General features: G+C 44.6%; 1 protein-coding gene across 1 annotated transcript; it reads right to left on the bottom strand.

The window, feature by feature from the left end:
* Window positions 1-381: 381 nt before the first annotated feature.
* LOC310789912 (peroxisome proliferator-activated receptor alpha-like) lies at window positions 382-22,507 on the bottom strand (the record flags this gene model as incomplete). Its single annotated transcript, XM_083651627.1, has 7 exons — window positions 382-724; window positions 1,356-1,599; window positions 6,672-6,938; window positions 7,502-7,701; window positions 9,890-10,028; window positions 15,043-15,197; window positions 22,312-22,507. 7 exons carry the CDS (start codon window positions 22,505-22,507, stop codon window positions 480-482), a joined length of 1,446 nt encoding a protein of 481 aa, XP_083507753.1. The 3' UTR covers window positions 382-479.
* Window positions 22,508-27,597: the final 5,090 nt, after the last annotated feature.

Genomic DNA, 27,597 nt, shown 5'->3' with positions numbered 1-27,597 from the left:
TCTGCTAATAGCCTCCCGGGATGAAAAAACATAATTCCCATAGATTTTATGATTATAAGAATGTGTGTGTATGTTGGGTAGGCCTACATTGTACGTCGGGGGCGGGAGGAGAGAGAGAAAGAGAGAGGGAGAAAGATTTTTTTTTAGTTTGGCGATCTCGGCCCGCTTGTTTGTCCCGCATCCGAGTGCGATTGCTGTGTTCACACTCCCCCAAACAAACCGCATCAAGGGGGAAAACGCTCTCTGTTTCGGACCAACTGCTCCAAATGAGACAGGTGTGAATACACGCTCACTTATGTTCGGTCTAAATGCTTTTTGAGCGTTCTTGCCATTCTTCTGCAGAAAACACCGGTGTGCATCCGTAGAAACCACACAATAAGCTACATACAGTACATCCGATATTCATAATAGTATCAGTAAATGTTTATGTGCACGGTGCACCCAGTTTTCGGTATACTAGCACACAGTAACCCAATGTCTCAGTACATGTCCCTGTAGATCTCTTGCAGGAGCGGGTGGAGCGACGTGTCCTCCGTCGTCTTGATTTCCTGCACCAACTGAGCGTGCTCAGTGACTAGCTCGCGGAGGTCAGCCAGCTTCTGCAGCAGCCTGGGGAAGAGGAAGGTGTTGTCGGGGTGGTTGGCCAGCAGGTGGAGCCGCAGCGCCTGGACGATGCTCTCCTGTAGCTGCTCCACCGGAGGCACATCCACCAGTCCCGGGCGGTCTGGGATGGAGGAGATGGAGATTCAGTTTAGCTACATTTTGCACACTCTTTCATTCATGGCGATGATGCAGCAAAAAGGCCTACAAAGTGCAGTACAAGTGCAAAACCCCTATTCAATTTCTATGAACAAAACAACATTTTCTGTGGTTGCTTTTTCTGTGTTCTAATCATTTATGTGAAATGTAAATGGTGTAAATAATTTGTCGTTACCTTTTCACGGTTGTCAAACAACAGGATGAATATTTAAATGCTTTTTTTTTTAAGTCTCAAAATACTAACATTGATAGCTTCCAGATAATTCAGCTATTATGATCATGCAGTTGTTTGGCAGATGTGAAAAGGTGAAGGGCAATTAACAACACCATAACATTTCATACAGGTATGAGGAACAACACTCCCACTATTTTACTATTGTAAAAACAAACCCTTGGAGAAAAAGTGTGGGAGCTCCGCTCCCCTGCGCTCCCACAGCACTGACTACACCCCTGATTTCATATAAATGATTAGAACACAGAAACAGCCACCACAGAAAATATTGGTTTAGTTTTGCCCATAAAAAGTGAATAGGATATTGCACTCTTCCCACCGTTCTTATCTGTTCACCTACTGCTCTTCCTGACATGTCAGTTACCTCCGCAGCAGATGATGGCGGCCACAAACAGAGCCAGGTCGCTGTCGTCCAGCTCCAGGGAGTTAAAGCGCGTGGCGAACTGGAACTTGGGCTCCATCATGTCGCCAAACGGCCGCCGGAGGCTCTTGAGGAACTCTCGGGTGATGAAGCCCCCGCCGCGCGCCACCAACAGGCCATCTTTGTTCATGCAGGAGGCCAGCAGGGTGAAGAGGGCTTCGTAAACTCCGTACTTCAGTAGAGTCACCTGCGTACGAGGTCGAAGGAAGTCAAAATCTCAGGGAAGGTAAGTAAAATGCATCCGAATTATTTTCAATACTGTGATAGGAATTTATAGCATTTATCACATTTAGTAATTATTCATTTATCATGTTTAGTATCTTCATTTATTAGTTGTTCACTGATTGCTTAGTAAGTAGATACTCACTGATCGAACAAATCCTTTTGTCAGTCAAAAATGTCATCTGCACTTCTGACCCCACATCTGATACCACTTAAAGTGACACTTGCCACACTAATAAATTACAGTTGGACTTTCCCTCTCTGACTAGGACAGCTGCACATGGACGAAGAAAGTGTCATCTCTCTTGTTTTTATTTATTTATTTTTCCTTTATTTCTCATTTGCAAGAGCACTCTGTTACAAAAGAACACAAAGATTTACAGACAGACAGGGTAAGAACAAAACAATAAGAACAGATGATAAAAGATCAAAGAGAGAAAAAACACGCTTGAGCTGATAATGCCAAACCGGTGCCTCTCAGACAAGGGGACTGAGTTAAACTAGTGGAACAAAAGGATCTGGAACACACGGTCAAAGTTAGGCAATTTAATAGGTGCAAACAAAGACTAGCGTTTCGACACACACAGGTGTCTTGTTCAGAGTCAAGGTTTTGACTGAAGAAGACACATACTGTATAATATATATATATATATATATATATATATATATATATATATATATATGTGTGTGTGTGTGTGTGTGTGTGTGTGTGTGTGTGTGTGTGTGTATGTGTATGTGTGTGTATATATATATATACATACACACACACACACACAATTTAATACTACTGAAGATGATTAGGGTCACTTGCGCTTTTTTTTATCCTTTTTGTTTGTTTGTTCTGAGTTTAAAGCGATAATCTCTAAGATTTCAGCTTTGTTCTCTTGGGTGACACCTATGGCGATGAGTGGTAATTGCAGATGACATCCAAACAGTGTTGCATTATGTCACATAAGCCGTTTTCCCACATGCGTACCTGAAAATTACCTGTAAGTCAATATCGGACATTTCCCGGAATTTCCCTTCACACCTCAGCGCTGGCATGTGAGAATCTAGGAGCGAAATTTCCTGTATGTTGGGGGGCGGGGGGAGGGGGGAGCTTATTTGGGGGGTCGGGTTTAGATCAATAAGGTGTTTTCGGGTTGTCCTTGGGCTGCAAACTCATTTAAAGTATGCAAATCGAAGTTGTTTCTGACAAGAATAATGTCACGTTACTCCGGGACTGCTCAACCCATGACAGAGCCACTCTCCCCGGCTTGGCAGAGTGAAGCTCTCCGCCCGCGCGTCCCCGCTGCCTGGAGCACAGCGGCTCGTGCTCGCGCTCTAAAAGGCAGGCGCAGGCTCCCACACGCTGCTGTCTGGCCAGCAGAAAGTGCCCCAGACACGGTGTGATAATCCTGTAACAGCATTTGAGCTTATTCAGGTAAAATATTAATAATGTAATGACACATTCAGCGATAAACTGTCTACAATGAAGACATGTGTCAAATATGACAACGTGGTGTTCAGTATTTTAAGAGCACGGGTTTTTTTTCATTTCCTGAAAAGTTGGCGATTTGGAGATAAGTGGCTTTCATTGCACAGCGACGAAATGGAAGTAGTTTGCTTTGATGTGCGCGAATGATTAGATGACGCAAGCTGGAAGTGAACGTTAAGCAACAAGTGTGTACACTTCGCCCATGATGAGAGAAGGACCGGTGTCGCGGAAAATGACCGGACCCCTTTCTCACCTGTCTGCCTATTGCGGCATACCGCTCTTCTGACTAGCTCAAAACTGGTGAAATGGCCGCGACGACGGGGTCGCGCTTATACCGGCACGGCGCCTTTCTCACATGCAGGCATTAGACCACATTCCGGTCATTTTGCGGTACAAAGCGCATGTGGGAAAAGGGCTATAGTAGGGAGTTTAAGCACCACGGCTTGGAGACCCACTTTGCACATGGTGCGATTCTATCTAGCCACCTCCCCCCGTTGTAGCCCAGCTGCCGACTAGGGGAGAAGGAGTAGTTTGACGTACCCCACAGTACGCCGAGCTGTTAGCATGTGAATTACAAGTTTTCATCATAATATTTGGTCATTCCGTATATATTTGATTCTATCATTCGTAGTTGTATGGATAAAGAGTATATTTGTTAAATATGTCTGCTAATTTGACCGAATTTCTTCTTTGTTCATAGGCATATCCGCTGTTGCCAGCAACACTGAGGAAGAAGTAGCCATAGTGTTTTGGTGTTGCGCAGCTTAGTGATATCATAGATATTATATCACTATCCGCCAATTCTATCAAATCGTAGGAGCAAGTCTCCTAAATGGGCGTGGTCAACCATTGACACAGACCTGCCGAAAGTCTCCTAAGTGGGCATGTCTGTGGAAAACCATGGGCAAAATCCACGTGACAAAATGACAGGAAGTGAGTTGAAGTTGGGCCGTCTTGCTTGAATCCCATCGTTTTTGGTGATATGTACTTCCGGGACTACGGCAACCCGGTTGGAACCCCGTCGCCGTCCTTAAAAAGTCACTGCTTAAACTCCCTAATGTCACTATATACTGCAAAGGCTTCCATCAATGGACCATAGCCTCAACATTGTAAGTGACTCTTTTCTTTTTCTAGATGAAAATCTTTGAGATTATAACTTTAAATCAGGACTCTGAGAATAAAGTCAGAATTCTGAGATTAAAGTCAGAATTCTGAGTTAATGTCAGAATCTTGAGAAAAAAGTTATGAGTTTTGAGATTAAAGTCAGAATTCTGTAGGGAAAAAGAAGCATACTATGTGACATCACTGACGATGTCACTGATGATATTATCGATGGTGTACCCGGAATTTGAATGTCTCGGGTCCCTAGATTTTTGTGACGTCAAAGTAGGTTCACGAGCCAAAAAAAGGTTGGGAACCCCTGGGTTAATTGCTCCAATTTTAAAGTGTCCTGGAGCTGATTCCACCTGTCAGGGGCATAAAAAGAAAATGCAGTCTTTCCTTGTCCGGAGTCCGGACCTAAGTCTAATGTAAGGCCATGAGCGTGTAAGATAACTGCTGTTAACATGGGTAAGAAGTGAAGACAAGTGTAATGGAAGCTGTCCAATCAGGGCTTTGTAAATAAATAAAAGGCACTGTTGCTCTCTTCTAGTTGTCAGGGAGGGCCAGCTCAACTTTTCATACAAAATACAAAATGGTGTGTGAGGTAACCATCACCCGTTATGAAGCGCAGAGCGCTGTGATACACAGCATCAAGAGTTTTCAGGATGGTGGATGAGGCATGCATGTACACAACATGTCCGTAATCCAGGACAGACAATATTAGGGATTGTACAATTGATTTTCTAGTAGTGACAGCCTTTGGGCACAGGAATGGAAGTGACAGGCTGGGACAGAAGGTGCATTCACTCACAAACACTAGGCTTTTAGCTAAAGACGTGCTTTTTCCCAACTGGGGCGCCAGTAGAAGATTAGTAGAGTAGAGTAGAGATTTCTTTGTCCGGCAGAATCGGCGCAGACACTGTACAGGGCTTTTCATACATACAGTATGAAATCTGTAATGATTCTCATTGTTGGAACAAATAAACTTTGTTATCAAAAATGCTTGGTAAGGAGCGCTTCCTGGACTAAATGTTGTTTGTTTGAGGTGCTCTTTGGATAGGTATTCATGTACAGAAGAAATACAAAAAACTCCAAGGCACTTTCTTAAAAAAAAAAGAAGTTAAATGCCTTTATTTTCATGGCATGGTCACGATAGACTTTAAAAACAGACTTTGACGAGTTTCGGCATCAAGCCTTCGTCAGGAAGTCAAACAGATGTACTTTGATGTATATTGTATATCTTTTGGAGTTTGTTTACACCCTCTCTAGGCCACAACACAGAAGCAGATTCCTATTGGTGGAACACCACTAGAAAAAGGGCCAGGTGTGTAATGAGATCTGTTTGACTTCCTGATGAAGGCTTGATGCTGAAACGCAGCAGTTTGTTTTGAAAGTCTATCATGAATTCCCAGCACAAACACACTACCAGTCAAAAGTCTTGACACACCTGATTGAATGTACTGTTTTTCATTCTGTTAAAGCCATTTTGACCTTATGCTTAAAGTCGCGCTGAACCCAAAAATGACTTTTATTTTATTTTAGTTCAAATACCTGGGTATGCAGTGCAGTGCCAAAAAAAATCACAAAAATCTAATTTCTTTAGTTTTTCCACACTTTTTCACATCAAAAGTTCATTTTTCAAGATTTCATTCATAACAGTAATCTACAGTTTGCTGACATCACCTAGTACTATCAAATTTCTACCCCATTTCAACCAATCATATCACGACATGGCAGCTGTCAATCAAATCTTCATTTCAGGATAATTTTCTCTTGCAAATGAAGGAGAAAATGGCACCTAGTGCCTGTCATCTGACAGAATTTCTAGCCCATAAACTAACTACTAACTTGGCCAATTGTATGTTGATATACACAATAAAGAAAATGGTAATGCCTAAGAATGCAAAGAAATGTAACTGGCTCGTTAAAACTCGCATTCCAGGAATATTGTATTTACCGCAATAGCGATAATGGCGCGCGCCTGAGAGCCTGGTTGTCAGGGGTCGCCCCTCGGAGATTCCAGGCGAGCAGGCAGCACCCATGCATCGGATTGTCCGCTCGTTCCGCACAGAAGCAGCTGGCTGCCTGGTACTCTGCTGATCCCACTCGCGTAGCACAACACGCTGAATCCCATTGGATTTGGGGGTGGAACACACCAGGATTGGCCAGTCCCCAGAATTGTCAAATCACATCATCGACACCCTATATGGTCCGCCTCTCAACCCTGTCATCTCAGACAAAATTTGTTTTCAGTCTCCGACGCTCGCGCGATTGCATTCTGTTCCGGTTCATTTCGACTTTAAATGCTTGAAATTAAATTTTTAGACAAATATAAATAGTAAACTTGATGCTATATATATTCTATATTTTTTTCTCTATCTACCGGTAATCACAAATCAAGCCTACGATCTGCACTTTCTCACATGCAATGACGGAAAAACCCCTTCAACTCACGCCACCTGATCATTCAGGTCCAGGGTCTGGAAGCCGGGCACGGCCTTGGCAAACTCTGTCAGCTCAGTGACCGTCTCCACCGAGGTGCTCTGGCAGCAGTTGAAGAGCCTGGCCTCTGTCTCCCTGTCCTGGAGCTCCCCGGGCCCCCCAGCGGGAGCCGCCTCCCCGGCCCAGAGCTCCCCCTCGGGCCACAGACTGCCTCCGTCCACCAGGGAGGCCGCCAGCGTCCTCTCCGCCAGCTGGAACGTCTCCATGTCGTGAATGACAAATGGCTGCAGAGAGACAGAGAGGAGAAGAGCATAGTCTTAGACTTAGAAGATGGATGCTACTACTGATTAAACACTTTGCCCCCCCATCCCTCTTCAAACTCCTCTTCTTCTCTTCTTTCTATCCTAATTGGGATGGGACAATACATCAAAATTCAATATAGCTCAATTTTATTCTGCTGAACTAATCCCAAATGAAATGCCATCAAAATGATATTATCTGCACTTTGTAATGACATTTTTAAATTGTTGTTTACATTCTAGCAAGCCAATGGTTAGAATGATTTATGGCTCTGAAATAAGCATAACTCTGTACAGTCATTCTTTCATATCATTGAACTTTAATTTATTACATTGTATCATGGTCATATCGAATCTAGGGTTGTGCAATAAAATCGATACAGTAATATATCGCAATATTTTGTACTGTACTGTATCGATATTTCTGAAAAATATCGCGATACATCTCTGTGTAGATTTTTCTTTCACAGTTTTGTGACACAATAAGAATACCTATAACTAATAGAATAACTATATCCTATCCCCTCCACCACTCCATCTTCCCTCACCGGCGTGCTGGTCTTTCCGGTGAGTATGAGCCGTGATTTAGCCTTGTTCATGTTGAAGTTCTTCATGTAGGCTTTGTGGATCTGCCTGACCAGAATCTTGTGGTCGGTCAGCATGGGGCTTGCCACCTCTCTGTCCCCCATCTGGCTCTCCACCCTCAGCTTCAGCTTCTCCGACTGCGGCATCCGACCGAACCGGATGGCTGGGGATGGAGAGATACGTAGATATGAAAGCTTTCATTACAAAATGCAATTTATACAACAGGTAGTTCCGGCCGAGCAATTTGATTGGACAAGAGGGATCCTACCAGTGCCGATATGTAAGGGATAATGTATAGTGAGCCGGTGATTACTGGTGAAATAATGACCGACAGGTGAATGATTGAGCCCGACGCGCAGCGGAGGGCTTAATCATTCACCTGAAGGTCATTTTTTCCAGTAATCACCGGCTCACTATACATTATCCCGCTTAGAACACGGCCTACAACTAAATCATTCAATAATCTGACAAAAATAATGATTCAAATAGATTTTTTAATAGCGTTTTCAACGACAAAGCGGTTTCATTCGTAATTGGCACACGAGACACCACAGCTGCAACTGGTTGGCCTAATTAGTAGTGTCTGCAGACAAAATGCTCTTATCAACTGATTAATCCAGGTGTGGCAGAGCAGCGGTCGGTTGTCGAGAAATAATGACCGGTGAATCTTGTTGATTGACCAATCAGAATCGAGTATTCAAGAGAGCCGTGTTCTAATTCACAATAACGCACTGGCGCTTCACTGTGTGTAGATCACTCCGCTTCACAGCTGCCCTAATCAATAAAACGCTTCACAGCTGTAGAGTAGACAGTAGTAAAGTAGACAGCCTGCAGTTAATTAGGCTGATTAGGTTACATTTTCGGCAAAGCAGAAAGCTGGGGGGACTATTTTTGTTGGCGGAGGAATAAATAGAGAAATCATATATTTTCTCAGCTTTTTGTCCTTTTTTTAATGAGCTTTGTTTAATAGAACTGTTGTATAAAAGCAATATCACACTCGAGGTCGTGCTGTTGTTGTCTAATATCGGCACTGCTGTGATTATCTTCGGCACTCGGCCTACGGCCTCGTGCCTGCGACCGAATCACAGCAGTGCCGATATTAGCCAACAACCGCACTCCCTCTCGTGTGATATTGCAAATATATTCATTGTTAGAAACAAGTGTACAGTACAGAACAAAGCTCATCATTCGGCATTTCAACATTACAGATTATTTCAGGATCAGCCTCAACATTTGGCAGAGAAAGTCTCTCTCTCTCTCTCTCTCTCTCTCTCTCTCTCTCTCTCTCTCTCTCTCTCTCTCTCTCTCTCTCTCTCTCTCTCTCTCTCTCTCTCTCTCTCTCTCTCTCTCCACCCCCTCTGCCGATCTGGCGAGAGTTGTTACTATTACATGCTTCCTCTGATACATGTGCAGTCACCAGTCAGTCTTCTTTTCACCTGACAGCGAGGGGTTTCACTAGCAGGTCATAGCACGTGTAACGCAGACATGTGCCTGAATGGACGCCCGACCAAGCCGGAGGTAACGCGGGGGCTCGAACCTGCAACCCTCATGTTGGTAGGCAGGGAATCTACCGCTGTACTACCCAGACGCCCTCCAGTGTGTTCTGTTCCTCTGAGGGAAACATGTCGTCTCCCACTTGACTGTGTGTTTTCTGACCCTGATCTATCTGCAGTGGGAGGTCTTCTCAACAAACCCACTGACCCTTTGGCAATCACTACAGATAGTTCTCCAGATGTGGGGCTATACGGGCCTGCACTTTGTCAATGTCAAACAGGACAATGTACCAAAACCCAGTCAGTGCAAACACAGCGGTCTAGCTCCGCACAAAGTCACAGAAGGACATGGCTGGCTGTTGCTGAAAGGGACCATAAGGGCTTTGATAATGGAGATAGCACAGAAACTCTTAACAACACAAACATCTTGTGATAAAAAGCCGTGGCTACCGTGTTGAATGCAGACTTTGGGAGCCGAGGTTATGTTGTTACATAAAAACAGCAGCTAGCTCTTTGACTATTTCATCACTTCTTCTGTGGTTTTAAGGACATTACAGTGAGACTGCTAATAGACTTGATACAGAGCAATTTTACAGTTTAAATTTGACATTTAAAAATATAAATGTTCAGCACTGACATTCTTATTCAGAGCAACATACTATGAGTAACATTACAACAGTGGAATAAGCTTCAAGGTCACACGACACATACAGTAACAAGCAACCAATAAGGAGTTCAAATGATCATGTATGAGAGAGAGAACTGCGTTTAAAAGAAAGACAAATAAGCTAAGGCACTGTGATCTTGCAGCATAGACACAAGGTGTTCGTTGTTGTTCGTTTCCGAGTCTTTATTTACCGTTGTGGGACATGCCGACAGAGAGGCACTTGTGGAAGCGGCAGTATTGGCACTTGTTGCGGTTCTTCTTTTGGATTTTACAGCTGCGTTCACACTTATCGTAATCCAGCTTCAACCTGATCGTCCTCCTGAAGAAACCCTGGTCGAGACAGAGAGACAGATAGAGTTGGCAAAAGTTGGCTACAGTTGTATGATAATGGCGTATACTGATAGAGAGGCGGCAGTGAATTTCTCTTCAGTGACCTTTGTGATCAGATTTCATTGATTTCCCTGACACCAGAGCCCCTCATTTAAGCCAGTTTCATATGTGCTAAAGTGTCAGCAGGCTACAAGACAGGAAAACAACTTTTTGGTGTACTGTAAATCCTAAAAGTGACTTCACTTTTACTTTCCTTGTTTGACTGCTGTATATTTTACTATAGAATAAGTCCTTTGTATTTGAGTACCTCAAAGTACTGTAAGTGCATACATTTTAAATATGGCTTCAAGGTACAGTATCAACCCTGACCTTTTGAAAGAAGAACTCTGATTGGACAGGACATCCTGCAGGCCGCTGACACACACCCATACAGAGCAGCAGGCCAAGACCAGTCAAATAAATGTCAGAGATGAGCCAACACATGTGGTCCTATGCCACTCACACTTCTGTCCGGACATTTCTCATGCCTCACTTTCAAATGGCCGCTATATGAATTTTCCTGCAATATATTTCCATCCACAGGGCCGCGCTATACATCGCACTTCATGTCACAGAGGAGAGGCTGAGGCTAAGGCTGCGACTTGCCGAGACGTTGGGAGCGGTTCTGACATGTGGTTACGGGCTCCAGATCATACATCAACTCAGCCGACATGGAAAATTCATGGATCATCTTTTCGTGTTGTTTTACCAAAAATTGTAGTTATGCGGGCAGGGCTGAGTGTCATCTCTGTGAAAATGGTGAAGGGGGAAAAACTGTGAAGGCCAAAGCATGCAGAGCAGTGCCATATGATAGTCATCAGCAATATATGACAACAGAGCTGAACGGAGGGGAACAAAACAGATGTTTGTGTGTGTGTGTGTGTGTGTGTGTGTGTGTGTGTGTGCGCGTGCGTGCGCAGTATGCTTGTCTTTGCATGCCTACGTGTGTGAAGATACAATCAGCGGATAGTACTTCGTTATGATCTACAGCTGTGAGACATGAGTTATACCAGCAAAGACGTAAGCAAAGAGATTTATGGTCCAACGCTCTCTTAAGGGCAAACAGGGAATGCTGTTAAGTGAGACACAACGATTTAGGTAGAGGCATCTTGCTGGGATTCTTATTGACACCAACTTATAGTGGGGAGAAATATAAACACAACACTTGTTTTTGCTCCTGTTTTTCATGAGTTGAAATAAAAGATGCAAGACTTTTTCTATGCACACAAAAGGCTTTTTTTTTTTATCTAAAATTTTGTTCACAAATGTGTTTAAATCCGTGTTAGTGAGCACTTCTCCTTTGCCAACATAACCCAACCTCACAGGTGTGGCATATCACGATGCTGATTAAACAACATGATTATTGTGCAGGTGTGCCTTGTAGGGCTGTGAATCTTCACTGGCCTCACGATTCGATTCGATTACGATTCAGAGGGCTACGATTCGATTCGATTACGATTATCGATGCATGCATCTTCAATCGATCCATCACTTTTTTGCCCAATACATGATTTATTTTTTCTCACTTTCTTTTTTCTCACTGTGTGGCTACTTTTAAAATAAAAGTGCATTTGGAATTGTATTGTATTATGATCCAAATAAACAACTGCATGTACCATTATATTTTATTTGATTATTTAAAAAGAGAGAAAAAATAATAATTAATAATCGATTTTTGACATTTATGAATCGATGCAGAATCGTGCACATCCGCATCGCGATGCATCTTATAATCGATTATTTTTAACACCCCTAGTGCCTTGGGCTGGTCACAATAAAAGACCTCTTACATGTGCAGTTTTGGGTAGAGGTTGAGGGGTTTTGATTGAACCTGTGACCTTTCCATTACAATGTCCCACGCACACACGCGGGAGGAAACAGTACTGAAGTATGTGTGTGTCACACTGTCACCGCCGCAGAGCTGACGCCGTAACATCGCAGCACATTCCATTCACATTCCTGCTACTGAGTGCAGCTCCGCTCTTGAAGGGAGGTGTTGAAAACTATACGCAGCGCCCGCGTCGTGGAAACTGAGTAATGGGACTTCTGCATATCACAAGTGAGAGGTTTCCATGATGGTGTGTAATTATCTTCTCATTTTCAGGAAGAGAAGGTCCTGTCAAAATGAATGTGCGCAGCATCCAGGACCTTTGTGTAAACATGTTATTACTTTGACCCGTGACAGGGATGGCTGCTGTCCCACTTAGGAAAAGGTTGTGTGCCGCATCAGACATCAGGAGATGAAACGATGGAGGTCAGAAGGGAGCTGGTCAGTGTTTGAGTGTGCAGAAGCAGACACACATTATGCATTGAGCAATCGATAGATTTTGCAGAGCTTGGATGGAGGATTGAACATTGTGAAATGTTCGCACCGTGCCCTGTGTGTGTGTGTGCCCTGTGTGTGTGTGTGTGTGTGTGTGTGTGTGTGCCCTGTGTGTGTGTGTGTGTGTGCCCCGTGCCCTGTGTCCATCTCTCCTGTCCTGCACACATTAGAGTGCACCTGTCAGATCAGAACAGTGAGAAAACCTCCCAGACTCTCCAGCTCCAGCCGGGGGCAAAAAAACAGACAAGGAGGAAGAACATCCAATGAAACATCTCTATCCTCCATCCGCCTGAGATCACATGACTGTTACTTCCTCTAGGGCAGGGGTTTTCAAAGTCTGAGACTGTGGGCTTCCCCCCAGACAAAGCTTGGAAAAAGGAGCCCCCCCCTCGCTCAAATCCTGGATGCCTATGGGATCATGATTATGTTATTTGATCCCATACACACTCAACAATTGAGCCAAGATAGTCTGATATTGCTGTTACATACATAAAAGGACTGTCTGAAGGCATTTATGAGTTTCTGACTCTGGGAAAGTGGGGAAAACTGTACATCAAATTCCCCAAAACTACTGTGTCTCTGAACTATCTAATCAAATCACACACATTTAGGCTGTTCTATGATCTCCTTTTAATAACTAATTTTCACTTCCATTCACTGCCTCCCCTGAAACTGCTTGGGGCCCCCCTGTGGAGGCCCGCCTCCCACTTTGAAAACCCCTGCTCTAGGGAAAAGGACCTTTTTCCTCTCTGAATACAACCACTGCCTAGCCTGCTAAACCATCCTAATCACGTCAGTTCACTTCACTTGTTGCGTTCTGCGGATCAGTCTGGCCTCCAGCCTGCCCACAGCAATTTTCAGAAATGACAAAGTGCATGGGCCAATCAGGGACCTGCCTCGTAGTTGACAACGTAACCGGCCAACCGCTGGCAAAACAGTATGGCGGCTCCCGAAGCAACGGCAATAACGTACGTTAACGTTAGTAGAGTAAACACAGCCATAAGTGCAGTTATTGCAGAAATAGTCAATAACTATTAAAAAAGAACAAGAGTATGCACAGACAGTTTTTCTTGGGGGTAAAAGACCTTATCGCCGTTATTCCGAGTGGATTTGGATCGGGTTTGGTGGTGACATTGATTGGCTCAAGGAGTTGTCTGTCAAGGCACTCAATCACTGAAATCACTGTGGGCAGATTGGAGTCCAGACTGATATGTTGAGTGAAACAGAATGTGAGATCCTGTTATCAGGATAGTTTTGACCAGGCTAACCACTGCCAACAGCAGATGATAACCCTAAAAACAACTGATTCACAATACAGAACTCTGCTATTCCTAGTCAAATGATCAATCATTAAGTTAACACGGGGGGGGGGGGGGTTGATGTGGCTGCTATAAGGGAAACTGGAAGGCAAGGTCAGAAGTTTAAAAAGCCATGTAAAAATAGAAAGAGAAAGTAAGAGGCTCAGTTTACAGTCGTAGCAACTACCTGTGATGAGAGCTGTGACAGGAAATGTAGGATGATGAGTCTTGATGGTTTTTAGCCACAAACAACTGGCCAATGGGCCTAAAAGTTTCAGTTTTGTTTTGGCTGTCATGGTTTGAATTGTGAAATGATTGTGAAGCACAGGGGGACCACAGTTGGTCCTGAAATAGTCTTAGGTATTGTGAGTTATGAGCAACTCAGCAGGATTTGTCGTTAGGAGGAAATGAATTAATCTACTGCAAACATCCAACTGGTTTTCCCATTGCCAAGAGAACAAAAGATACAAGTAGACACGTTTTGATATTGAGAGTCATTATCATACATCAAAGTTGACTCTGTAAGACAATCATATTTAGCATTAACACAACAGTGGTCTGTGCCAAAAGCAGGTCTACATGTACAGTGTGTGTGTGTGTGTGTGTGTGTGTGTGTGTGTGTGTGTGTGTGTTAACATCACTCAGTTGGGCCCTGTGCCAAGCAGGGGAGAGGTGACGTGTCAACCAAGGCCGCCATGTCCCCCACCTCACGTGAACTGGCTGCATGCCTCAAAAGATTTCCACTGGCCACTATGTCAGGTGCCTCTACATGCCAAGCTTCTACAGTACGTGTGTGTGTGTGTGTGTGTGTGTGTGTGTGTGTGTGTGTGTGTGTGTGTGTGTGTGTGTGTGTGTGTGTGTGTGTGTGTGTGTGTGTGTGTGTGTGTGTGTGTACATGTGTGTGCGTGTGTGCGTGCGTCTGTTCGGTATTTGTTCTTCAGCTGTGTTCCACTAGCACAGCCAATTATGAGATGGCACCACCAGTTTTTCCCTTTGGGGCACAAGTAATCATCAATTCTGTGACAAGTGTGAACACAATATATACACGTATATACATATGTACAAGATATTGTCACGGTCAGGCGAAAACCTAGTTTGCAGGAACTAAGCCTTGGTTTTAGCTTGATGACAATGCATTTTGGACATGATCCAGTGGGTTTTGAAAGGGTTTCTTTCATAAGACCAAGAGGTCAGACAGTTTTCTCAACCCACAGAAGACCATGTGACCTCTGCAACTGAAGAAGTGAAAACATGGAAATGAGCTGAATTGAGGTTTAGATGTTTTCAAACAGAAACAGCGATATGTAACCAGCTGCAGTATCCCACTTCTAGTCTCCACTCTCCAGTCTCTCACCTTGCACCCCTCGCAGGCATGCACCCCATAGTGGAAGCCCGAAGCCTTGTCTGAACACACCCTGCACTCCAGGCTGAGGTGGCCGGCGCTCTCCTTGGGGCGTGGCACCGCTCCAAACACCCCCGACGAGGGACTGGAGGCCGGGGTCAAGGTGTCTGCAGCACACAACACACAGCAGAGAGGAGAGGAGAGGAGAACGCAGTGAGTAGGTTGAGAGGCGGGACAGTCTCTGAAGAGCTTTGCTCTAAACTGAGATATCCACCGTGAGAAAAAAGTGATGTGCTCCACTCACTACTGATCATATGATTTATAGCAGTATTGTGCTTTCCAAGATGGATATGTGGCGTTCTGTAATTCTTTTCTACAGCTTTCCACAATAAAAAGTATTGTAGGTATCCAGGCTCACTGGTCAGCTGACATAAGCATATCATTGAAATTCAGTTACATAAGAGGAGGGTTAAAGGATTCTGGGCACTAAGTAGGCATAAGGATTTGGCTATCTCAATCAGTTTCTATTTAAACTAGAAAAGTGCACACACTCAGTAGAGTGCAGATCTCCGCCAGGCACCGCTACGCCTAAAGCCCAATTTATGGTTCCTCGCTGTCTCCAATTACACTTATCTGTTTCACCATTCCTCTCAATGTTCACAGATTTGGCGACTTGCCTAAGCCCTCGTTCACACAGGACGCCGAACGTAAGCAGAACTGAAGCTTGAAGCAGGCACAAGCTGAACGTACGCCTTACCGTTCACACAAGACGCCTTGGGCCCTATCTTCCCAAAAGCGCTAATTTAGCGTTTGCGCTCGTTTGAGGGCGGACATTGTACAATTGTACTGGGCATTGGCTGCCACATGCCAAAACAGGCGTTTCAGCGCTAAAATGTGGGATAGATGGCATTACCCTATCATCAGCAGCGCGCAATTAGTTTGCGCTAAGAGCTTTGAAAAGGACCTCTTACACGCAAATACCTCCCTGCGCTGGGAGCGCACCCGTAATCTCCGTGCAGCGCAGCGCAGTGCAAAGTAGAATTCCTTTTGGAGATGTCATTACGCACAGCCTAGACATCAAATGATGCTGCTAAAATTCGGTACTAGCAGATAATTCAGTGAGGCAATCAACTATAACTCACTGAGAAACTTTTATCACATCGCAAAGAGGGAAATAAATTGAGAAAACGTGTTGGACAATGGACATAGGCTATTTACCTTCATAGCCCGGAAGGTCATTGGCACCACAGATGATCTGTCAATAAGGTCTCTCTGTCCTCGCACGAGTGAGTACACTCTATTACGCATGGAGAGAATTACAGCATATTGCATGCCTCGGGCAAACAGCCATTGCGAGACGGGAATCTGATTGGTTTTGATTGACGTAATGCCCAGCATTGCCTGGTCACGGCTGTGAATAATTCTGGTAGTTAAGACCGCCCAAATCCCGTTTGCGCAGGCATTTGGGGGCGCAGATGATTTTGGCACGGCTCTAATTTGGGTCTGCGACAGGTGCCGTGAACGTTTCCGCATGCCCGCCGAGAATTGCATCGCAAACATATTTCGGGGCTTTTTTAACTTAGAAATCAGGGAGGTCACGTCTACCAGACAATTATATCACTTTTAAACGGTTACATTTATGTATAAATCATTACAATATGCTCCCATGAGGTGGGGATGCTGCCGGCGCTGGGGTGCAAAACTCGGTATAACACCTGGCGGACGGCGCAAAGGCGGACTGCTATCTTCCCTGCCTTAAGGCACGCGCAAACAGGTGTGCAAGCGCTATTAGGGGATAGCACCTGTCGGAAGATAGGGCCCCTTGTCTTTTCCTCTCAGCGTCTACTCTCGCGCCTTGAACCCGCCCACATCTCCCATTGACTTCATGCCTCACGGCTTCAGCATCACACTTGGTAATTCGGCGTCAATCCTGAGTGATCGCTTCAGCATGGCGTGAGCGTGGCTTCGGCAAGGCGTCAGCGTGGCACGCGCGCGGGTGGTGTGAACTTGTGGGTTCAGCGTAGGTACAGCTTCGGTTGAGGGTTGCTTCGGCGTACTGTGTGAACCAGGTCTAGAGTGAGATCATCCAGCTGTGAGAGGCAGCAATGTGCCGCGGGGTATCCAGTCTGCCAGAAAGCCAATAGAAGCCTTCCGTAGGAGACGCAGCATAGTCGTGGTCGTCATGCTGGCACGAGGGCTGAGAGGTCCGGGAACACGGAGGTCGAATAGGAGAGTGGGAGGGGGGAACATTGAGGAGGGGCGGGACCCAGTGGTGTAGTGCAGGGTAGACGCAGGTATCCCACTTATTCTTCAGTCGGCATTGAGTCTACCCACTTCTAAATCCCCTCTGATGCGCATCCATTCAAGTAGTGTGCTGCATTTTTTTTTAATCTTTTCTTCCTAAAAGCATGGCCCGCCCTACTCTGCCTCGATTGGCTAGTAGTACTGGGTGCCTGCGTTGGTTGGTTAAGCCAATCAGAGGCAGAGTAGGCTGGATCCTTTCCTTGTCGGCTCACTCTCCTGTGGCCTAACTGCCTGCCCGACCTGAGATGAGAAGATGAAGCGAACGCGAACGCAAACTACCAACGGTACCGAGAGCCTTAATGAGCGTTAATGAGCCATACCAGCTGGCGGGCTGGGGTAAAGCTTCTGCAAGCAGACAAACAGAGATTTCTTGGTGCAGAAAACATATAGAAGGTAAACACTGTGCCTTTGCTTATATTACCGACATTGTAATGATACAAAGCAGATAACATCCAGATAACTTATTAACACCCAAAATGGTTGTCCTCTCAATCCGCATACAGTTGCTGTATCCAGATTGAGAGGACACATTGCATTTACACTTGTGTTCAGAATCAGAATCAGAATCAATCCTTGCAATCCTTCAATGTGTCTTGGGGGAGTTTACACCTGGCATTTCAAGTGGTCAAGCACAATCTGATTGCAAGTTGATGGCAGAAAACGCATGTTAATGCCAGGTGTAAATGGCCTCAGAGTTGTATCTAATCTTGTGTTATCACGGAGACACACAGCCCTCTCTATACAAGCCTCTTTAGCAAATATAGAAATGGCACAGTGGAGCCAGAAGGTCAGGAGGTCGCATCATTATGATAGCAGGATCAGCACCTGTCAGCAGTGTTTTTGAGTTTGTGTGTGTCTTAAATATCTAGTGTTAGAGATAATAACACCTGGGCATTCCAGTTGTCTTTTTCTCAAATAATTGCAGTAGTAGCTCAGCACTTTATATTCATTTTGCAAGATTGTCAGATTTATTTTGACACTTTTGACCATGTTTTACAACAGCATACACTGTGTGCTCATCCGTAGCCATAAGCTTTCAGAAAATGTGTACAATTATGCACAAAATGCACGCAGAGGACGGACAGGAGGCTTTGTCCCTATGCGTATTTAACATTAAGCAGAGGACGACAGGAGGCTTTGTCCCTATGCGTATTTAACATTAAGCAGAGGACGGACAGGAGGCTTTGTCCCTATGCGTATTTAACATTAAGCAGAGGACGGACAGGTGGCTTTGTCCCTATGCGTAATTAACATTAAGCAGAGGACAGACAGGAGGCTTTGTCCCTATGCGTATTTAACATTAAGCAGAGGACGGACAGGAGGCTTTGTCCCTATGCGTATTTAACATTAAGCAGAGGACGGACAGGAGGCTTTGTCCCTATGCGTATTTAACATTAAGCAGAGGACGGACAGGAGGCTTTGTCCCTATGCGTATTTAAAATTAAGCAGAGGACGGACAGGAGGCTTTGTCCCTATGCGTATTTAACATTAAGCAGAGGACGGACAGGAGGCTTTGTCCCTATGCGTATTTAACATTAAGCAGAGGACGGAGAGGAGGCTTTGTCCCTATGCGTATTTAACATTAAGCAGAGGACGGACAGGAGGCTTTGTCCCTATGCGTATTTAACATTAAGCAGAGGACGACAGGAGGCTTTGTCCCTATGCGTATTTAACATTAAGCAGAGGATGGACAGGAGGCTTTGTCCCTATGCGTATTTAACATTAAGCAGAGGACGGACAGGAGGGTTGGCCCTATGCGTATTTAACATTAAGCAGAGGACGGACAGGAGGCTTTGTCCCTATGCGTATTTAACATTAAGCAGAGGATGGACAGGAGGCTTTGTCCCTATGCGTATTTAACATTATGCAGAGGATGGACAGGAGGCTTTGTCCCTATGCGTATTTAACATTAAGCAGAGGACGGACAGGAGGCTTATTCCCTATGCGTATTTAACATTAAGCAGAGGACAGACAGGAGGCTTTGTCCCTATGCGTATTTAACATTAAGCAGAGGATGGACAGGAGGCTTTGTCCCTATGCGTATTTAAAATTAAGCAGAGGACGACAGGAGGCTTTGTCCCTATGCGTATTTAACATTAAGCAGAGGACGACAGGAGGCTTTGTCCCTATGCGTATTTAACATTAAGCAGAGGATGGACAGGAAGCTTTGTCCCTATGCGTATTTAACATTAAGCAGAGGATGGACAGGAGGCTTTGTCCCTATGCGTATTTAACATTAAGCAGAGGACGGACAGGAGGCTTTGTCCCTATGCGTATTTAACATTAAGCAGAGGACAGACAGGAGGCTTTGTCCCTATGCGTATTTAACATTAAGCAGAGGACGGACAGGAGGCTTTGTCCCTATGCGTATTTAAAATTAAGCAGAGGACGGACAGGAGGCTTTGTCCCTATGCGTATTAAACATTAAGCAGAGGACGGACAGGAGGCTTTGTCCCTATGCGTATTAAACATTAAGCAGAGGACAGACAGGAGGCTTTGTCCCTATGCGTATTTAACATTAAGCAGAGGACGGACAGGAGGCTTTGTCCCTATGCGTATTTAAAATTAAGCAGAGGACGGACAGGAGGCTTTGTCCCTATGCGTATTAAACATTAAGCAGAGGACGGACAGGAGGCTTTGTCCCTATGCGTATTAAAGTCCCTGGAAACCAGAAATATTTCTTTATTATTTAGCATTTTGAGTTAATCACATCACAGGACCCTATGTTAATAAGCCACCAGCCAAATTTGAACGATGATGAACGTCGCAAAGTATATAAATTTAGGTTTGACAGCCATGGCAAAACTCATGAGATTTCATTATTTTTTAGAGTGTACTTTCTCCCGCGGAATGTGTGGGCGTGTCCCATCTACAGCAGGGAAATTTCTGTCTCTCGGAGAGCGCGAGAGAGAGGGGGGAGGGAAACGGAGAAAGAGAGATGAGTGCACACACCGTGTGTGTGTGTGTGTGTGTGTGTGTTGCTCCGCGGCTCGGAAGAGATCTCTGTCCATTCTTTGCCTGAGTGTCTGTCGAGAGAGAGAGAGAGAGAGAGAGAGAGAGAGAGAGAGAGAGAGAGAGAGAGAGAGAGAGAGAGAGAGGAGCGCATGGCTGAAACCCGACACCTTGCTAATCTCACAAGCACAGCGCTTGGTGGCAGACGGCACACAGGGAGGGAGACGGACAGCGAGGGAGCGCTGTCACTGGGGGCAAAGAACGGACTTGCCATAGGTGGGTGGGATTGCGTGCGTGTACAAAGGTTATATAGAGCTTATGACGTCATAAGCTCCTGCGTTTTAGCACCTCGCGCACTGCTGTCTTCAATGAGGAAGTACTTTGTAGAATCTTGTAGAAAAGTGTCGATTTTAAGGCTTTGGGTTGAAAGTAATGTATAATAATTTCGGAGGCACAAAATTACTAACATAAGACCCTAAATAACATAGTTAGAACGTTTTTGTGGATTTTGGTTTCCAGGGACTTTAAACATTAAGCAGAGGACGGACAGGAGGCTTTGTCCCTATGCGTATTTAACATTAAGCAGAGGACGGACAGGAGGCTTTGTCCCTATGCGTATTTAACATTAAGCAGAGGATGGACAGGAGGCTTTGTCCCTATGCGTATTTAACATTAAGCAGAGGACGGACAGGAGGCTTTGTCCCTATGCGTATTTAACATTAAGCAGAGGACGGAGAGGAGGCTTTGTCCCTATGCGTATTTAACATTAAGCAGAGGACGGACAGGAGGCTTTGTCCCTATGCGTATTTAACATTAAGCAGAGGACGACAGGAGGCTTTGTCCCTATGCGTATTTAACATTAAGCAGAGGATGGACAGGAGGCTTTGTCCCTATGCGTATTTAACATTAAGCAGAGGACGGACAGGAGGGTTGGCCCTATGCGTATTTAACATTAAGCAGAGGACGGACAGGAGGCTTTGTCCCTATGCGTATTTAACATTAAGCAGAGGATGGACAGGAGGCTTTGTCCCTATGCGTATTTAACATTAAGCAGAGGATGGACAGGAGGCTTTGTCCCTATGCGTATTTAACATTAAGCAGAGGACGGACAGGAGGCTTATTCCCTATGCGTATTTAACATTAAGCAGAGGACAGACAGGAGGCTTTGTCCCTATGCGTATTTAACATTAAGCAGAGGATGGACAGGAGGCTTTGTCCCTATGCGTATTTAAAATTAAGCAGAGGACGACAGGAGGCTTTGTCCCTATGCGTATTTAACATTAAGCAGAGGACGACAGGAGGCTTTGTCCCTATGCGTATTTAACATTAAGCAGAGGATGGACAGGAAGCTTTGTCCCTATGCGTATTTAACATTAAGCAGAGGATGGACAGGAGGCTTTGTCCCTATGCGTATTTAACATTAAGCAGAGGACGGACAGGAGGCTTTGTCCCTATGCGTATTTAACATTAAGCAGAGGACAGACAGGAGGCTTTGTCCCTATGCGTATTTAACATTAAGCAGAGGACGGACAGGAGGCTTTGTCCCTATGCGTATTTAAAATTAAGCAGAGGACGGACAGGAGGCTTTGTCCCTATGCGTATTAAACATTAAGCAGAGGACGGACAGGAGGCTTTGTCCCTATGCGTATTAAACATTAAGCAGAGGACAGACAGGAGGCTTTGTCCCTATGCGTATTTAACATTAAGCAGAGGACGGACAGGAGGCTTTGTCCCTATGCGTATTTAAAATTAAGCAGAGGACGGACAGGAGGCTTTGTCCCTATGCGTATTAAACATTAAGCAGAGGACGGACAGGAGGCTTTGTCCCTATGCGTATTAAACATTAAGCAGAGGACGGACAGGAGGCTTTGTCCCTATGCGTATTTAACATTAAGCAGAGGACGGACAGGAGGCTTTGTCCCTATGCGTATTTAACATTAAGCAGAGGATTGACAGGAGGCTTTGTCCCTATGCGTATTTAACGTTGAGCATAATTGAGCCTTAATGCTCTTCACTGCTACTCACCCAGAGGGATGGAGCTCTCTGAGCCTGAGCCGGTGCTCTGGTACTCTGGGAAATCAAAGGATCCCAGTGTGTCGTCCCCTATGGACTGGGAGATATCCTGCAGGTCCCCCATCAGGTCTCCACACAGCGGGCTGTCCAGGAGGGAGTCCCCCAGTGGGGACGGGGGGCTGTAGGGACCCCCCGGCATGTCTACCATGGTGCAGGACTGGGGAAAACAACCCCTCACTCACCAGACTGGGATAAAAGGATGGAGAGGGGGGACAGTGGAGGAGAGAGTAAGCATGATGAGATCAACACGGACAGGAGACCGAGAGATGACTGTGACATGTAAATAAAACCAGTTGTTGTAGTGTAGTCAATTCAATTTTGAGTCATTCGATGCAGGAAGCAGAAGAAGACGAATGATTTTGACTCTTACTTCCAACTGAGCTTCTCATGTATCCCAGAGAAGGTTGGGGATATGGAAGTCAGATGCACCCAGTTTAAAATCACGGAAGAGGCTGTTAGGTGTGGTGGCCAAATTACTGGCTGGTGCCTATCATGGCAGCAACTAAAGAACCAGCTGGTGGACACTGGCAGACCCCCCACCCCTCACCCCCCTGTCTGTGATATTCAAAAAACTAACAACACATACTGGACAACTGACTAAATTGATTGTTGTTTCAATCAACACATTTCGAATAATTCTGCACAAATAAGAATGAACCCCAATCCTCACCTAAAAGCAGAGCCTGTGACAGGGGATGTGTTACGCAATGCAGACAGTATACGATGAGTATAAATCTCAGGCTGCCACAACCAGAAAGGGGCGGGCTGTTGGGTTCAGTTCAGCAGGTGATCGTGATGCGAGTGAGCCATGCCCATAGTCAACACTACAGCAGTATTTCAAGTGCTTTGTTCACTGACTAAATACCGACCTACCTTTTGCTAAGACCAGCCAAAGTACACAGTCCCAGCTTACTGCAAACCTCTGAGAGTCTCCAGAGAGCATGCATAGACAGATTGAAAATGCTAAGTAAGCACAAACACAATACTCTCGTAAGTGTTGTTAACACTGTTTAAATAACGTCTGAGTGTGTGGAGAACTTCCAAACAAATTAGTGAAGAGCTACAGTAGAAGTCCATAAAATCTAAATGACAGCTACAGTGATGTCTGTTTCCCTGCCTGTCCGTCTGTCCCACACTACCTGCCTATTCCTATCCCTCACTCAGGGATGTCACGATACTAGAATTTCTACATCGGTACCGATACCAATACTCGATACCGTTTTTCATAGCGGGCATGGGGGGGGGGGAGGCATAAAGATAAACGAACACAAATGGACACCCAATAAAACGAATTAAAATCTTTGCAATTACACAACAGATTACCCCTGCTCTAGACATCAGCCTATCAGAACATGTTTAGCTTGTTGAAGCAACAGGTATCCACTAATGATAAGGAGGGGAAAAATCTGTAGTATGTTTGATTTTTCATGAAGAGAAAACACTGCTCCGGTGTCTATACTGTTGCAAATGAGTATTCCATGTTTCAAATTTGATACTTAAAATGACTTAAAATTAATACTTATCGATACTATCAATACTTTTGACAACCCTACCCTCCCTGTCTGTCTGCTCACCCTGGCTGTCTGTCTGCCTGCCTGTCTAATCTGTCTCAGTGTGTCTCTTACATGTGGGAGGGAACTTGGTGGAACTCCCAGCTGTTCACAGTGGGACAGAAAACATCTGTTAGAGGCATCATCACGTAACATCACAGCACCATAGTGAAATGTTCATGTTCTATAACACTCTCTCCGCCTTCCAGGAAGCCACAGCGCAGATGTTATTGTACTATATGTCAGTGGTGTAGTGGTGGTGCCTGGAGAAGTGGGATATACTATACTTCTCCAGGCCAGACAAAACTGGGGACATAAATTAAGAAGAAGCCCTTTCTGGAAAGGATAAACACCCTGACTGTATTATTACAGTGACATGACATGTAGGACTACTCTGGCACATTTAGGTCACCCAAAAATGGGCCAGTAGTATTTGCACATTGTCACTTAACTTCTACTGGTCATTTCAGACAACCACATGGCTCTGACATACTGTAGCTGCCACTTTTATGGCATCAACAACATCTTAAGCAAAATCAGGAAAACACTTATTTTAGCTTTATTAATTTGTACACATTGAGTCATCTGAACTCTGCTGGTCTGTCTCCTCTAATCTGTGAAATTACTATTTATTCAGTTGAACTCAAAGATAATATATGATAGGCTGCACCATTGCAAATTATTTAGCTAAAGCTAATATTTAGTTAGTTAAAAACAAAGCTACATATTCCTTCGCAGTTCGCTCTCTTTGCCCTGCGCATCAGAGGGGATTTTCAGTCAATGCCGAGTCCGAGTTGTACTCCGTGTATACCTGCGTACTGTATACGCTGCACTAATACAACAACACGAAAAGGCAGGAAAACTCACACAGGCCTGAGAGATCAAACCCTGCAATCACAGATTCCTCATTCCTGATTAAAGACAGTCATTCAGCCAATGATCTTATGTTACAGTAGTCTATAGTTTACCCGTCTTGTAACAGTTACAATGTTACTGGCCCGTTTGGGAAGAAATAGCTTGCACATCTATCATCTAATATACAGAGACACTTGACCGTGGGGCCATTAGACCGTGAGCTTCATGTAAAATCTCAGTTTACACAGCTGCCTACATCTGTAAACTGAGCTAGGGGAGAAATGTTAGCCAATATGGGAGATTGGGCAACCCTTGTTTTCACTGCTGAGAGAGTCTGAATCTTGACTGAACGTATGCTTTCTAAATCTTTAAGATACTGCTAATGTACACAACAGTATGCATTAAGCAAAGTGCTTTCCTTATCTTTCTACGTGTCAAAGAAACATGCACATTGTCAACTCGAAGTCGTCATTGATGCACAGCATGCTTGTTCTTGTTTATCTTGTCTGTATTACAGCATTTCAGGAGACAAGTTCTGACAATAGGCTAATACTGTGTGTGTGTGTGTGTGTGTGTGTGTGTGTGTGTGTGTGTGTGTGTGTGTGTGTGTGTGCGTGTGCGTGCGCGTGTGTGTGTACATTTTAGCGCATGCTAATGCTTGTACCTGTATCTGTATCCTTGAGTCTGTCTGTGGCTTGAAGCAACATTTTTACCGTTAGGTTTGCAATGAGAGAACAGTGAAGTGAGACAGAGTGGGGGTCTAAGTATGAGAACTTGGGACCGTACAGGACCAGGCAGTTACACAAGCGGTTATGTAAGCGCTCTGCTCTGACGCATGACATCTGTCCTCTGACAAACTGACGCTCCTGGCAAGGATTACTAGGCCAAGTCTGCTGCTTTCTGCAACAGGCTAACCACAGTTTAGACCACAGTAGTGCATTGAGTGTGCAAAACATTCGTCCCCGCCAAGGCCGCCATGTGAATATGGAGTTGTCCCCCCTTTTACCGCAATCGGTGTCTCAAAAATCTGTCTTTGACCTGTCTCTTCCCCTGTGTCATTTCAATAAGACTTTTGAAAGCTTATTCTAAAAATCTGATTTGATGAGATGGCATCACTGTGTCTATAGTCAACATTGGCCTGACAACATGGCTATTCGTCTACTGCAGCTTTATCTAAATGTGCACCTGCATGACATCTCCAGGCTCTCTTGTTTTCCCATGTTGTCAGGCCTAGACATATATCGAATACGGCTTATACTGCGGTATACTGGGTTGCATCAAGAATATGTGTAGAATTCCCATCACAATGCAAGCCTGACCACTTCCCTCTCTGGTTTTAAAAGATCTTACAGCAATGTGAGCCAAATCCAATTTTTGTGCGTGGTAAAGTCAGATCTATATTGGTAGAGGCCCTATGGTAAAGTCAGATCTATATTGGTAGAGGCCCTATGATAAAGTCAGATCTATATTGGTAGAGGCCATATTGTAAAGTCAGATCTATATTGGTAGAGGCCCTATGGTAAAGTCAGATCTATATTGGTAGAGGCCCTATGGTAAAGTCAGATCTATATTGGTAGAGGCCCTATGGTAAAGTCAGATCTATATTGGTAGAGGCCCTATTGTAAAGTCAGATCTATATTGGTAGAGCCCCTATGGTAAAGTCAGATCTATATTGGTAGAGGCCCTATGGTAAAGTCAGATCTATATTGGTAGAGGCCCTATGGTAAAGTCAGATCTATATTGGTAGAGGCCCTATGGTAAAGTCAGATCTATATTGGTAGAGGCCCTATGGTAAAGTCAAATCTATAGAAACCCTATGGTAAAGTCAGATCTATATTGGTAGAGGCCCTATGGTAAAGTCAGATCTATATTGGTAGAGGCCCTATGGTAAAGTCAGATCTATATTGGTAGAGGTCCTATGGTAAAGTCAGATCTATAGAAACCCTATGGTAAAGTCAGATTTATATTGGTAGAGGCCCTACTGTATACCTTTAAAGAAACAGCATACATGAGATGCTGCTTACTGAGTTGCACTACTAGAGAAACACATTTGTAAAGTAAAAATTGCACTTTTATTAGTTAATTTATGATTTGCTATTTAAGAAATAATCTCAAACTCTGTACCATTATTGAATTGCATAGCATCATTCCTTTGCATCACGTTGAATCATATCTTATCGCATTGTGTTGAAGCGTATCATGTAGAATCGCACTGCATCGCAATAGGGGTGAATCGTATCATATCGGATCTGTATCTTTAATGTATCGGATCAGTGGCAATGCATCGAGACGCATATCGCATATATGGAGATGCACATCCCTATAACTTTGTTGGCTGTGAGTGTGTTCAAAATCATATCAAAGACAGATCATGCTTTTTTTAAGACTCACGTGGTCAAGTAAAATATCATCTTGAATTATTGCTTTCCTGGTCACTTGTTCTTCCAGTATGTGAGGTAGTTTGACTTTGCCCCCCCCAACTCTCACCTCACATGACATTGTATTTTAATTCCCAGAGGAAGTCTAATCCCAGACAGCCAGGGGGGTTCACTTTAGGCCACACGAGAAGAGGAAATTAGATCTGTGCTGGGGTGACGACAGCCAGTCAACAATGGGGATATAATCAGGGGGGGGGGGGACTTTGCTCATCTGTGTTTAAAGTGATATTCAACACGTTACTATTGAGGCAGCAGTCAGCCATGGCTGGTGTCAGCTTTTTCAAAAAAGGGCGGTGAAAAGGATCTGTGCTGTTGGTAGTGGTGTTGGCTCATGCCAAGAACATGAATGTTGTTGGTGTGCACATTAAACACAATGGAGTCCAGGGCAGTTCAAC

This window comes from Poromitra crassiceps (assembly GCF_964638095.1).
Source record: "Poromitra crassiceps genome assembly, chromosome: 2".
Taxonomy (NCBI): domain Eukaryota; kingdom Metazoa; phylum Chordata; class Actinopteri; order Beryciformes; family Melamphaidae; genus Poromitra; species Poromitra crassiceps.
Note: the sequence above shows the minus strand (reverse complement) of the source record. Positions and strands in the feature narration are given on the sequence as shown.